Below are 15474 nucleotides of genomic sequence, written 5' to 3'. Positions count from 1 at the left end.
ATTCTAAGATTTGAAAATTTAATACAAGTCTCCTAACATATTTTTACAATAGAAGTTGAAAAATAAAAGAAATTCATAGTCACAATTTTTTTTTATAAGCATTCAAAGTTTGAATTTTTACAACATATTACGTAAAAATCACGAAAATTCGTAAATTATTTTATGCTAGAAATTCATAAAAAATTTTCCTTTTATATTTAAGATTTGAAAATTTAATACAAGGCTCATTATATATTTTTACAATAGCAATTGAAAAATAAAAGAAATATATAGTCACAATTTTTTTTTATAAGCATTTAAAGTTCAAATTTTGACTAAATACGTAAAAATTACGGCAATATTCAAATTATCTTAGATAGAAATTCATAAAAGTTTTCCTTTTTAATTCTAAGATTTGAAAATTCAATACAAGGCTCCTAACATATTTTTACAATAGCAGTTGCAAAATAAAAGGAATACATAGTCACAATTTTTTTTTTAAGCATTTAAAGTTTGAGTTTTGACAACATATTATGTAAAAATCACGAAAATACAGAAATTATTTTAAGCTAGAAATTCATAAAAAATTTTCTTTTTATATCTAAGATTTGAAAATTTAATACAAGGCTCATAATATATTTTTACAATAAAAATTGAAAAATAAAAGAAATGCGTAGCCACAATTTTTTTTTTACAAGCATTCAAAGTTTGAATTTTGACAACATATGTAAAAATCACGAAAATTCGCAAATTATTTCAAACTAGAAATTCATAAAAAATTTTCTTTTTAAAACTAAGATTTGAAAATTTTTAATAATCTATAATATATCCTAGAAAGATAAACCGTCTTCGCTCAGAATCGTTTTTCGTATACAATGATATAATATCATTGGATTCAAATTTAATTCCATCCATTACAGTAACCCACTTGTAACCTACTGTACAGCAGAGCGACATACACGACTTACCCGCTTTTTTAAGATTAAGCTTTCCACTAGGAATATTTGTTAAGTATATAAAGAATTAGATCTTAGTTTAAAACCAAAAAAATACTTACATTTATCAGCTGAAATTTCTCTTCGGTAAGTCTGAAACAAAATAAAAATATTAATTAAATATAGAAATGTACGTTTTTTAATATCGTTTTGATATGTTTTGCAATTTTTTTTTTAAGTATTTAATATTTTTATTCTTGTTATCTGTAATTATATATAAAATAATATAATACCATTAAGTACATTTTGTTATAAGTAAAATTAAAATAACATGTGGTGACATGAGTAGAAAAGAAATCAATTTATATGTATTTTCTGCAGAATAACTTTATTTCGTATGAAATGGGTATAAAAATAATAACAATTATTAAAATAAAAAATGGAGCAGATTTTGACATTTTGTTCTTTATTTTTCTGAAATCGTTTGTAAAATCTAGATGTTTGTTCAGAGATGGCCTTTATGTGCCATGGGCTTTTTGGAGTTTGATTAAATGGGTTACTGCAATCATTTTTTTATTGTTCAAAAAAATATCAAGTAAGAGGACCGTATTAATTGTATGTTAGAAGTTTTTAACGTTTTAGAACACATGGCTTAATGTTTTTAATTATTATTGTAAGTTAATTAGTATTGTAATATCTATTAAAAATTATTTAAATTTTCTAATATAATATACATGAAAATTCTAATAAAAACGTAAACAATAATGTATTAATGTGGCATTATTACTTGATAAATAAAAAGAAGGTCAACTAATCGGAAACCTATTTCTATGGTTGACATTAGTAATCCCATTCATTCGAAGCACTAACATAGAGAATTAAATCTCCCATTTAACATTATGATTAGTTGGATCTTGGATCCACATTAGAGTAAAAATAATTAAACAATCTAACTGGCTATCGGTTCAAAATGTCCAGACCAAGAATGGCCTGAAACAATCAACATCAAAAGCTTCACGTTGTTGATGTCCTAAAACGATACAGCCCGATAAAAAAAAATTTTAAGTATCCCATTATTTCATAAGATATTATTACATTTTATAGTTACTGCGAAAATATCATAAACCTTTTGCATTTTAAAATTTCTTTAAAAAAAAACCTATATGTCAGTGTAATATGGTATAAATACTAAACATTAACAAATTGATCCATGCTGCAGAATCCATAGCATAGAATAATAGGAGCTCCTATTTTTCATAAAAATTCGTACTACACATTGATACATTTTTATAACTCAAAAACTACCAGTTAAAATTTTAATTGATAGATAAGAACACCAACATCTTTATCAAATTAATTTGTTTAGCAATCACATTAAAAAAGTAGATTTTCGTTAGAAAAATAAATTTGTATGGACACGCACACTTATTAAAAGGTATCAAAAATCTAAATAGTTTAAAACATGGTTCTTTATTAGGTATACTTAAAATCTCATAAGTTGGAATATGAATAAATTTATTATTAAAAAAAAAATGGAGATGTGCATGTTTGGAAAATCACTTTGTGGTATTCGTCATCGGCTAATTGTATAGGTCTTATTACGCTTATTGAACAGGTATTAAATAGTAAATATTATTCTTAGTTTGTTTTTAAAGTTATGCATAGTCTATCAAGGTCATCATTGGTGTAAGTGATAGTTTTCGTAAGACTTAAAACATAATAATATAATAAGTAGCTCTTACAAGTTTTATCAACAAAATAATTCCAACTTAAATACATTTTGTACTTACTTGAAAACTTTACAAAGTAATACGTACAGACTTTAAGACTTAAATAGGATTGATATTGAAATTGGTGTTTCGTACGTTTATACAAGGCATGCAACAAATAATCTATGGTAAGACTTATATTATTATATACTCCATAACGTTTAAAAACATTATATAAATATATTTTTTTTATCTTAAATGTTACTTACAACTACCCGTGCACGTGTATAATGTACCAATCACTATGAAATATACCAATACCATTGTTATATGAGTGAAACCATGGTGACCCTGTACTATACATGCATTATATACTTTATACTTCATTCGATTTATAAACCACAAAATGCTTTAATAATATTTAATTAATATAGTAAGTTACTTCTTACTACTTACTACCGCGCTACTCAAAACCACAATTGAAGTGATGTAAAAGTACGTCTCACTTATGTATACAAGCATATAATGTATACATTTTATTTTAAAAATAGATAATAGTGGTATGTATGACTGCGGTTGTTAAATATTGGCTTTTCATCCCAACAAGCATTTATGCCACTTTAAATTGCATCTTAAGTGGCCTAGATTTGATAAAAAATACCAATTATTTCGATATAAAAATACTGCGTGGAAAAAAATTGCAATTATTAAAAACATAACCATGCTATCTTCTTTTTAAATTTTAATCAGCCTAGCTAGCTATTATATTGATGCATTAACGGGACCAACTACCTCCTTTTAGATTGATTGATTCAACTTCGGCCTAATCATCCGATTTGATTTTTTATAATTCAAGACGAATTATATAATAATTACCTGTTTACTTATTAATATATAACAAATATGTGAAATATTAAAATTTATACAATTATAATAATATAGCTATTATATTTTTTATAAACAAAATTTACATTTTTTTACAGCTACCACTACTATATTTTGGCTCCAACAACAATAATTTTTTATAAGTGTAAGCAGCTAGTATAATACTTACAATACAGCATGGTCTATAATTTAAGAGTATAAATCTAGTTTAAAGTTATCTCATCCATCATTTAACTCAATTTTGTTAAAATTAAACATTTAGATACCTACATAAAAAGTTTATAAATAATTAACAACATTAAACTGCATGGATTACAAACTATAAATGAAAAACATGGCCATTGTCCATATGAACAAAATCGTATATATTGTTTTATTGTAAAAAGCGCGCTGAACAAAGTTATAAACTATTTAGACACATTGTTTAACTCATATAACATAATGGCTATTTTCAAATTGACATTGCATCAAATAGAACACCTTAAAAAGTACTTTGAAACATTATTTGCGTCAATCAAACGTTTATAATTTTACACAGTGTTATTACTATGAATATATCATGCGCAGTATATTTTATTTTAATTAGCTTTGCCTCCACCGTAGTGGATAAATGGAAATATTGATTATATCTAATATGATGTAAGTATGTAACAGTAAATTCCGGTAATGGAAACGAACAAAATTCTTTTTTTTTTATGACTTATGTAAAACGTTTATAGGACGCTTTTTTTGTAAGTTACGATTTTCTTCATGTCATTTCCAAGGATTATAGAGTTTAATATTAGATATAACTAATACAAAAATAATGCAAATTAATAAATACACAATTCAAAAAATTGAAAATTTAATGGGCTGAGGGCACTCAACAAAACAAAACACAAGTAGAATAAAAGTAAAAATGACTTCTGTCATGTCAACTTGCATGGGATTAAATTTGAAATGAAATCGATTTTTTACAACAAACCTATTAAAGATACGAGTTCCTTATAAGTAATTGACTTTAAATATATGTACCACGTAAAATGAACAGATGTTCAATTTGAGAGAATTGTTTATATCTATTATTGAATTTAAGAATTTTATTACTTTGGCGTCCCTTTTACTGTATCGATGATAATGGTTCTTAGAGGGCATAATAGATTCCTAATAATACATAGTAACAATTCAGAAAAATTATAATTTTTAAAAACGTTGGGGAAGTCGATTTTCAGTATAGTAAGTTTTGAGTTTATTTTGATTTAACTATAATTAGATCCGATTTCCTACCAAAAACTATCTTAATTTTGTAGATTGAAGCATTTCAGTGCTCCTAAAAGAGACATTAGATACAAAACAAAAAATAACTAAAAATGCACATACATACATCATTTGACAGCCAATAATACATGTCTTACTTTTTTCAGAATCCAAAATAAAAAACTACGTGCGTCTAAAAATATATAATGTCACTGTTGGTTTAGTTGTATGACGTGTTTAATTATATAAAATAAATCATACTCAAATATCAGTATATTTTTCAGTTAGCAAAAAAAAATTGTTTTACAAAAACATTTACGTTTTAGATCCAATATTTTTGACAAGCCAGTAGTAAAATACCTAAATTATTACCCATAAATCACAATAATATTAGTAAATATATATAAGAGATTTTACCATAAATTCCTTAAGATATAGGTATTCCACGCAAATCTGAAAGTAAGGTAGTGCGCCGGCCAAGTTTCAGCAATGCCAGTGTATTTTTACACGAACCAATTTGCTCGATTTTTCTAACCCATATATATAACTCACTCACTGATTATCAACATTATTAGACACTTCCCGGATAGGTAGAAACGTGAAATTTGGCACAAAGATAGGGTTTGCAGTGTAAATAAAGGAAAAAATCTAAAAATCGAAATTTTTTTTAAATTAATGGCGCTTTAGAGAGTGTAGCATGGAGTAATTGGCAGGGTGGTAGTTATTGGCAACAAATAATTTTGGTTTTTTTACGGTCACACTGATACTGTTTTATTATCAATTAAAATTAATTAAATTAAATTAAATTCGCAATTCGATTTGGGAAAAGAGCGGGTTAGGTGCCAATAACTATATCAAAAACGAATGTTTGAGGTACTGATGACTGTATATTTTACCGTATTTCTAAGCGTATGAAGTGGCGCGCTTAGCACGCATAAGTTTTCTTTTCAAACAGCGTTACAATATGGTAACAAGAAATTCTTTGTAGTTGACTTAAATATATTATATTTATAAGACATAAAAAGTGGGTAAGTCGTGTATGTCGCTCTGCTGTACAGTAGGTTACAAGTGGATTACTGTAATGGATAGAATTAAATTTGAATCCAAAGATATTATATCATTGTATACAAAAACCGATTCTGAGCGAAGACGGTTTATCTGTCTAGGATATATTATAGATTATTAAAAATTTTCAAATCTTAGATTTAAAAAGAAAATTTTTTAAGAATTTCAAGTTTGAAATAATTTGCGAATTTTCGTGATTTTTACATATGTTGTCAAAATTCAAACTTTGAATGCTTGTAAAAAAAAATTGTGTCTACGCATTTCTTTTATTTTTCAATTTTTAATGTAAAAATATATTATGAGCCTTGTATTAAATTTTCAAATCTTAGATATAAAAAGAAAATTTTTTATGAATTTCTAGCTTAAAATAATTTCTGTATTTTCGTGATTTTTACATAATATGTTGTCAAAACTCAAACTTTGAATGCTTAAAAAAAAAATTGTGACTATGTATTCCTTTTATTTTGCAACTGCTATTGTAAAAATATGTTAGGAGCCTTGTATTAAATTTTCAAATCTTAGAATTAAAAAGGAAAACTTTTATGAATTTCTATCTAAGATAATTTGAACATTGCCGTAATTTTTACGTATTTAGTCAAAATTTGAACTTTAAATGCTTATAAAAAAAAATCGTGCCTACGAATTTTTAATATTTTTTAACTTCTATTGTTACAATGTGTTAGAAGCCTTGTATTAAATTTTCAAGCTTTTCTACCGAACAAATAAATTTTTATCGATATTTATAGAAAAAAAAACTAAAAAAGGTTGAAAAATTAAAATGTCAGTAAACAGTTTAAAACAAATCTAAATATTTTGAAAATTTTATCAAATATATAAAACACCTATATAAACATTCAGTCACAATTTCAAGTATCTGCGGTAATTTGTTTTAGAGTTACACCAAAATAAGGAAATCGCTAAAAGTGAAAATCCAATGTTGTAAAAATTTAAATTTCAAATGCTCATAAAAATTTAATTTGAATTTCCGGTGGAATTTTTATTTGTGATAAAGATTGAAAAACTTGTAAGGAATCTTGTATTAAATTTTTTGAAAATTGCATGGTGGATAGAATATACTTATATAAACAATAGGTGAAAATGTTCATGTATCTATGGTCATTTGTTTTAAAGTTACATCAAAAACCAAAATCTTGTCGAAAAATGAGTGTGCGTAAAATTTCCCGTTTTCCCCTTAATTTTTAGTTTGTTTTTCTCAATTATTTAGAAAAGTATTAAGAATTTTTTACTTTTGACCCCCCAAAGTACCAACTAGATTCACTTTCTGATCGAACGAGGTACTGAAGTCAAAAATCGAAGCATTTTTACTGCCCCAAAACGTGATGACAGACACAAAAATAAAATAAAATAAAATAAAACACATCATGGTAAAATCAATACATTCATCGCTCCGCTCAGAATCTAAAATATTTTTGTAAATTTATATTTTATTCAAATACAAAATACAATATAATAATTATTCAAATATAGAATATTTTAATAATATTCGTCGGTTTACGGACGATAATTTTACGTGATAACGTCATAAGAAAACATTGATTACAAGTTGAATACTCTTATGAATTGAATGGAATTATTAGTTATTACCGAAATAGCCACGACCGTATCGTAATCGCGACGCATAGTGTTGGTGTGGTTGTGGTTTGTAGTGGCAAGAGGGGGTAGGTCGTACCCACCCGCACGTACATGAACATGACATTAATTTATCACCAGGATAAAAAAAATTAATAATAACACGTCGTCCACGATGCTGAAGCTCGCAAAAATAAATGATATCACAAAAAAAAAAACCTAACGGTGAAAAAAGGCCAAGTTTCAAACTCCCTTCAAAAAAAGTCGGTCTATCAAAGTAGTGAAATCTACATTGTGGCCAAGTCTGGTATTTTTTAATTCATAACCACATTGCACTCCTACATTAAAGAGCAACCCTCCTCTTTTATTTGTATTGTTTAACACTTAGCCAGTTATGAATGAGGCATAAATCATCATTATCGAATGTACTCATTTATGACTTACGTGAGTGATGGGGAGAAGAGAACTCAGAAAAAAGAAAAAGGTTTAGATTTTTTCTCAGAAAAGACAGTGAATCATAGTAGTGGTATCAACATAGTGGTCAAGTCTAGTTTATGATTCATTCAGAAGCTTGTCAAGTGTTAAACAATACAAATAAAAGAGGAGTGTTGCTATTTAATGTAAGAGTACAGTGAAGTTATGATTTAAAAAATACCAGACTTGGCCACAATGTAGATTTCACTACTTTGATAGGCCGACTTTTTTGTGAGGAAGTTTGGAACTAGGCCTTTTTTCACCGTTAGGTTTTTTTTTTTTTGGGTAATAATTATATAATTAAATTATATCAATTTTAAAACACGAGTTCATTGAAACCTCACAAAAATGTTTTCTTTAATATATATTTTTTAATAATAATTACCTAAGAATAAATAATAAAATACTTTTAAAAAATGAAAAGAATACACTGAGAACACTTTTAATTGAATAATAGTCATTAGCGGACTGAATAGCATATGTGATGGTTCTCATGATACTTTAAAAGAAAAGGGTTTAGAACAAGCCTTACATCAATAATTAATAATAATTACCAATTCAAACTTATCAGTTAGGTATGCGACTAAATGTTCACAAATGTTGGAATGAGTATTTTAGAAGTGCAAGAAAGGACGTTATTAAGTTAATTTGTTAAATAATTAAACCCACAACTAACAGTATTTTAAGTTTATAAAATATATTGAACACGTAAACGTCGTAAACATTAAGTTACTAAATACTTTTAACTAATTGATTCGTGTAGAACAATTTTTAAATATTTATATCTTATGTATATATAATGAACAATGAAAAATAATAAATAAACTATGTATTATTTATTCATATTTTAAATTACATATTCTAGAAGAAAATTGTTGAGAACATATTATAACACATATTTATAAAAAATTCCAGAGAATTCAATCTACTGCAGTAAATGTTGAGTGAACCTCGCCATTGAAAATTTCACTGAAATGGAAATTATTAAATTCGAATTCAATGTGTTAACATAATTTGTTAACATCGTTTCAATGCATTCAAACAACTATAATATACTAAATAGAGACGGTGATTAGCTTATGTTTTTAATAATATTTTATAAGTTATTAATATTACTATAGGTTCTATATAGTATAGGACATAGGTAGGTGTGTAATTTATTGTTGTATTAAAAATATCTAGACCACCTACGGTATGTTGGGTCATAATTGATATTAGATAGAATAACTTTTTAATCGACATTCATTTTTTTAATTTTAAAGTAATACAAATTTAAATTTGTATATGGCTATTTCCTATAAATGGTTTAATACAAGTCAAAATATTTTGAAAATTTTATGATGTATAGAAAATGTTAATAAAAACATTATAACATTCATTGAAAATTGCATGTATCTACAGGAATTTTTATTTGTGTTTTTTCAGGCTCATGCTGACCTCTCGAATAAACCTACTAGATCCACTTCTCTACCGGAAAAGTACTGAAGTTGAAAATACTTATGTTAGAAACGCTTTAAAAAGACATAATAATTTTAACCTGGGAGAAATCGGGTAATATAACTAGCTATTTTATAGTTTTATCTATTTATAAAAAAAAAACAAAATTATTCTATATTAGTATAGTACTATAACTAGCTATAACTTACTTTTTCACGTGATATTCAGTTTTAAGATTTAGCTGACATGCATTATACCGTTTTCAATATTTTCATAATTGTATTTTGTATATGAAACAAATTGATTCTTTGACACTGAATTCTAACTTGGTTAAATGTTAAACACAAGATATGAGATATTAAAAACAAGATATGATTATAAATGTTCGGTTTATTTGGCAACCCATTTATCAAACAGGATTTTGTCAGTTTTCAATTTGATCTGCGGCTGACATCTTTCGTTAAAACACTTTTCATCTTTCACAAGACATATTATAGGTACTAAGTGAGATTTGAATAATACTATAGATTACGAATGTCAGATCTGGTTTGAGAATTTAAAAAATATATTATTGGCATACAACAATAAAATGGATGGAAACACTTAAATTTACATTTACGCATTTATCCTACTAAATATATTAATGTCAGGTTAATAAAATATAAATAAAGGTAATTAGTGATGTAAGATCATTACAATTATTTGATTAGTTTGTAATCCACTAAATGTATTAATCAGAGGTGGAGTGTGAATCAAATTCAGGCAGAAAGATTGTAATTTATCCAGGCTACCCAAAATTTACCAATTCAATTTTTTGACAAAAATTGTACCAATAAAACATCATCATGATACATCTGATGATCATGTATTATAATTTATCATTTATCATTCAATTAGCCAATTAGGTAAGTATTGCAATATTTTTCAGCACTCAACAGATATACACAACTTACAACTTTCATTAGACAAAGTGTCAATGGCTCAATCAGTAATTATTTCTTACTAATCCGTTTTGCTGGGTTGTAGTTTAAACCAAATACCACCCGGGTGTTTAATTATAAAGATAAACAGCCAATATCACGATATTATTTTGATTTTATTTGTTGTCAATTTTTTTTTATGTTTGTGTAATTTTATATCAGATGCTTTCTCATACTTCATACAAGACTATTAAAATGTAACATTATAATTATTGCATATGTAATATCTACAATAATCTCGTAATTTCTAATGTTTTAATTATGTGTGTAAACTATATAAGTTGATGCATTTACTAATTTTGTAAATAACCAGGCCACCATGAAAAATGAAACAATGGAAAATTCTTATTTCCAGACTGGCCACTCCACTCCGGTATAGGTAATGTACCTACCTTTGTTCATAAAAAAATGAAATAATATAATATACACTTCTAATAAATATTGTAACGTTTAATTTATAATATTTATGTTTTCTAAAAAAATACATTGATTAATTTCCAGTAAAAACCTTTTTTTTTAACTCGAGCTATAGAGTAATAACGTTCAGAGTTTTCATACTATTACGAATATCAATACACAATACACATGCAGACATTCCACTATAATTTTTTTTTTTTTTGTAATTTCAACGGAAAAAATAATTGGAATTGTACTCGTATACTCGTACATTCAACATATACAATCGATATATTACCTATGTCCTACCTATACTAAACAAGAAATAAATTTACATCGTAAATTTCATCCTAACAAGCCATACCAACATTAACTAATTATCAATCTTTTAAATAGAACATCATCTGTGCTTAAGCACCAGAGAATTTTTAATATTTTCATTTTCAAGCAAGATATGGGTATGTTAAATATCGGATATTAAAAATACTCATATCTCGCTTGAAAATTTAAATATCGAATAAAATCCAACGCTTAAGCATAGATTATTTTCTTACCTGAAATTTTAATAATTATAAATAAATTATCTATAGTATTAAGTCTGACAGCACACTATTGAAACTAGTGAACGAAAATTTGATAGTATAACGTTTGGCTTACGTCTCCCAAATATTTAAGTAAGTATATAATGTTATAACTAATATGGAACCACTGACTACGCTGTAAATTTAACAACGTCATTTCTTCACCTCAATATTTATGTACAAAATATAAAACTTTTTCTAATAATGATTTTAATGTATAAATTAAATAAAAGGAAAATATTTTATTAAAAATTCAAGTCTCGGTTATATTTTATATACTTTATTACATTTATTATTATACTTTGCTGCAGTTATTATACGTAATAATAATTAAAATAATAACTATTGCAAACTTATTTAATAATCTAAATTAAAATAAAATAAAAGTTCTTTTATTAAATATTATGTATATAATATACACATATTATCGATTATAATATGTGTTTATTCTCGTACCAAACAGCTAGATATATATATATAAGCTAATCACTACACAATTAAAACAAAAAAAAATGATTTTTAAAGCGACATATTTTAATTTTTATCTTAAAATGGATAAACATACTTCTGGCGGGTTTGTTAAAACCATATTATGGCAGGTGGTTGACTTTCATATTTATAGTTTCAATTGACAATAGATTTTAATACAGGAGCCTCAAAGAAGAGGCCAAAATTTGATTTTAATTCGCATCAAAAGCACCGACGGTAAAGGTCATTCGGCTAATGGTTTCTGGAGAAAGAAAAATGAAGAGGAGAAAGTGAAAATGGAAGGAAGCTATAGCTGAAATATAAAAACTAATAACGATACACTTAACGTGTGAAACCTTTTATGGCCAATAGTCTAACCTTAACTGACTCAGGATGTTATTTTATATAATTGTTTTAGCATTAACATGAAGTTATCATAAATGATTAGGCTTATTACTAAACTAGATATTCTGTGTTATATTTTTGGTGTTCTCGTATATATATATATATATTTAAACAAAGATTACCAATACCATGATTTAAATACAGTAAATTTTTACTTTTTTATTACGGCTTTATCAATAAAGCCATTATACGGGAGAACAATTTATATTATTTTAACATTTTATTTTTTATGTTACATATTCATCATAATAATCATATAAAGACAATTAAGTAATAGTAATAAAATTGGTTGTACATTTGTAAAATGTTTAAATTAAGTCGTACAAATTGTTCTTTTCTTAAGGAAATAGGTACATCATTAAATTACAATTTTTTACAGAAAACATGAATACTCGGTTAGTTACTTAAAAATTTATGTTTCTGAGTAACCGACATCAAATTATTAAGCACTTATTAACTAAAATGTTTTGAGCATGACCTTTTATTTACTTTTTACCTTTTACTTTACTATTATTACGCTTACTGATTACCTATTCTAATGCGTTATACACTATTTAAACGTGCACGTTTATAATAAATATATTATTTCGAGCCATATCCATTACTATGACAATAAAACAAATTTATATTATAAATTTATAACTTTATAAGTATAATAGTAACTATCAATAAATATGTAATAAGTGATACATATTACAACCAAAACTATTATAATATATAATAAGGAGTATTTGCAATTAAAAAATATACAGTTGATACAAATTTTTTTTAAATATTTATAGAAATTCTTTCGATGTTTTAATAGCACATTAATTTATTTGCAGTAAGCCTTATTTTTGTTTATAAAAATAGATTTTCAAAAGTTATATTATTTACCTACTCAATCGATAACCACGATAATATATAAAATGTATATAATCTAAACATAAAAAAAATAAATATATTTATGGTTATAATAAACTAAATATAATTTCACGTGGTGAATAAAAACTCATCAAATTGATATTGTCCTTTCAAAATTTGCTCTGAGACATGTTTGTTCTCAGTTATTTTTTATCTTTATAGAATCAATATTATTTTACAATTATACCACACCTGTGGTCTTCCACCGCAAAACAAATACCTTTGGAACATGCATGTTAAAATAGTTTTTAAAAATAATCCTAGCAATGCATTATAAACTATATATCTTATATTATAGTTGTTTTATTCAAAAGATATCCATCTAAAGATATTATTAAATAAATTAAAAATTCATTAAAAAAAAAAAAATAGAATTTATTCTAAACAAATGAATGGTGGGACATAAAAAAATCTAAGAGAAAAAAATAACCAAAATGTATAATTTTTTAAAGCACTTCTACCCTAAGGTGTATTCAACCTCGAAAATATCACAAATTCATATTATAACAAATTTCTAAATTACTATTTTTGAATAACATATTAATGTATATGAGTCCTAAATACTAATCATATTATAATGAATAACGATCATTGTTCAGAATAAAATTTATTGTTACACGATATAATCGACCATATAAAACCAGTAGGTATTTAAAGCAAAATTTCCTAACTAACTGCTCAAAAAGTGATGAATAATGACTGATAAATGTAACTTATAATATCAATTAGTTAATTATGATTTTTTGCTGTGTACAATCTACTCAATCACTAATAAAATCACCAATTTATTGATATCTATTAACTAATTACGCAGAGAAAGTCACAATAGAAAACTCCCTCAGGTGGTACACAGAAACGGGAAAACTTGAAATGGATGTAACATAAAGTAAGTAATAAACTAATAACACTGCAATGCCTTCATAAAGTTTGAAACCTTTATCTTTTTTGTCAATCATTGTTCTTGCTATTAATATATTTTAACTGTAACAACTAACAATACATCGGTTTATATGGTCAATCAATTTACTGGACATTGTATAAATTTAAAAAAAAACATAATATTTATTTAGTTTTTGTTACCTGACCTTCTCTTTATAGATGAATAGAGAATACCTAATGCTCACGATTAGTTTCGCAAACACGATAAATACAAAAATGAAACAAATGTGCCATGGTCACTATTGGTACCCAAGTAAAACAATACACAGTGAAAGCATATGAAGACGAATAAAGGGGAACCAATTTTTTTTTTAAGAACTCTATTTTATTTTTTTCCTATAGTTGTTTAGCATCGGGTGGTATATAATATATTATATAGATTTAAATAGTGTGGTCGATCGTGATATTATTTGCGTCATCCTCCCAATCACATTGTAACTGGATTTATTATACGATGTTTTTTTAGGTTAATTGAACTCAATCAGCAATAAATTGAGACTATCATTATAGTCACGTAGAATTTTAAAATTTTTAGATAGTGTGCTGGAAAAAATGTCTACCCATTTTAAAAACAATTATTCCTATAATACAATACTACAATGATAATTTTTTCAAGCACCCTTAAATCAAGAACTCAGATTTTCTAATAATGTTAATCTAAAAATATTTATTAATATAATTATTCATACTAACATTCTTAGTTATTCTAATGTATCAATAAAAATCGGATTGTAACATAAAACCATTGAAACATTCATAATTCAACTTTAATTATATAAACAATAAAGAGTACACGCCTTGCCGATTGTAGAACTGTAAAAAAAAATAATGCTTGAATTATGAACCTAATCTAATCTAATCTAAACTAAAATGAAATATTAAAACGTTATTTTTATGTCTACTAAATTTGTTTAAGGTATAAATAATAGCAGTTTAGCGAATATTTTAGATTCTGAATGGAGCGAAGGTTCAATGTATTGTTTTGACAATAATAATGTATATTTTTTTTTGTTGATCATCAAGTTTTAGAGTCGAAAATATTATCTTCACATCAATCGTCAGAAAACTTTTTAGTCAAAAGATTGACGAAAAATACATCACAATTACAAAAAAATAAGTTGTATCCAGCCCAAAAACATATCATGTTCAAAAGAAAATTTTTAGAACTTTATACTAAATGTTTACATTAAAATTTCTATATATGATAATTTTTCAAAACTGTCCGGATGTTTTAAACATAAAAATTTAATACAATAAGGTTCCTCGTAAGTTGTATTACAGTATAAATGAAAAACATCTAAAATAAATTTTATGTAAGCGTTTTAAGTAATTTTTCTTTACGAAATTGTGAATTACAATAAAAAATTACAATTTTTACGAATTTTTTTTTTTGTATTTAATAAAATATTAATTGTAGAAAATTGAAAATTTTTTACCATTTTTTATATTACAGTTTTCAAAAGGACACAATACAATTTTCTATACTATACAT

General features: G+C 25.4%; 1 protein-coding gene across 1 annotated transcript in view; it reads right to left on the bottom strand.

The window, feature by feature from the left end:
* Nucleotides 1–15474, bottom strand: part of Invadolysin (leishmanolysin-like peptidase, invadolysin) — a 78571-nt gene that overhangs the window by 36107 nt on the left and 26990 nt on the right. The window contains exon 3 of the mRNA XM_015516405.2: nt 1037–1067. Within this exon, the coding sequence (XP_015371891.1) occupies nt 1037–1067 (31 nt within the window). The remainder of the gene's footprint in view (nt 1–1036; nt 1068–15474) is intronic.

Source organism: Diuraphis noxia, unplaced genomic scaffold (genome assembly GCF_037042655.1).
Source record: "Diuraphis noxia isolate RWA-SAM2 unplaced genomic scaffold, SU_Dnox_SAM2 contig0004, whole genome shotgun sequence".
In the NCBI taxonomy this organism is placed as follows: domain Eukaryota; kingdom Metazoa; phylum Arthropoda; class Insecta; order Hemiptera; family Aphididae; genus Diuraphis; species Diuraphis noxia.
The sequence above is the reverse complement of the archived record's forward strand: the minus strand, read 5'-3'. Positions and strand labels throughout refer to the sequence as shown.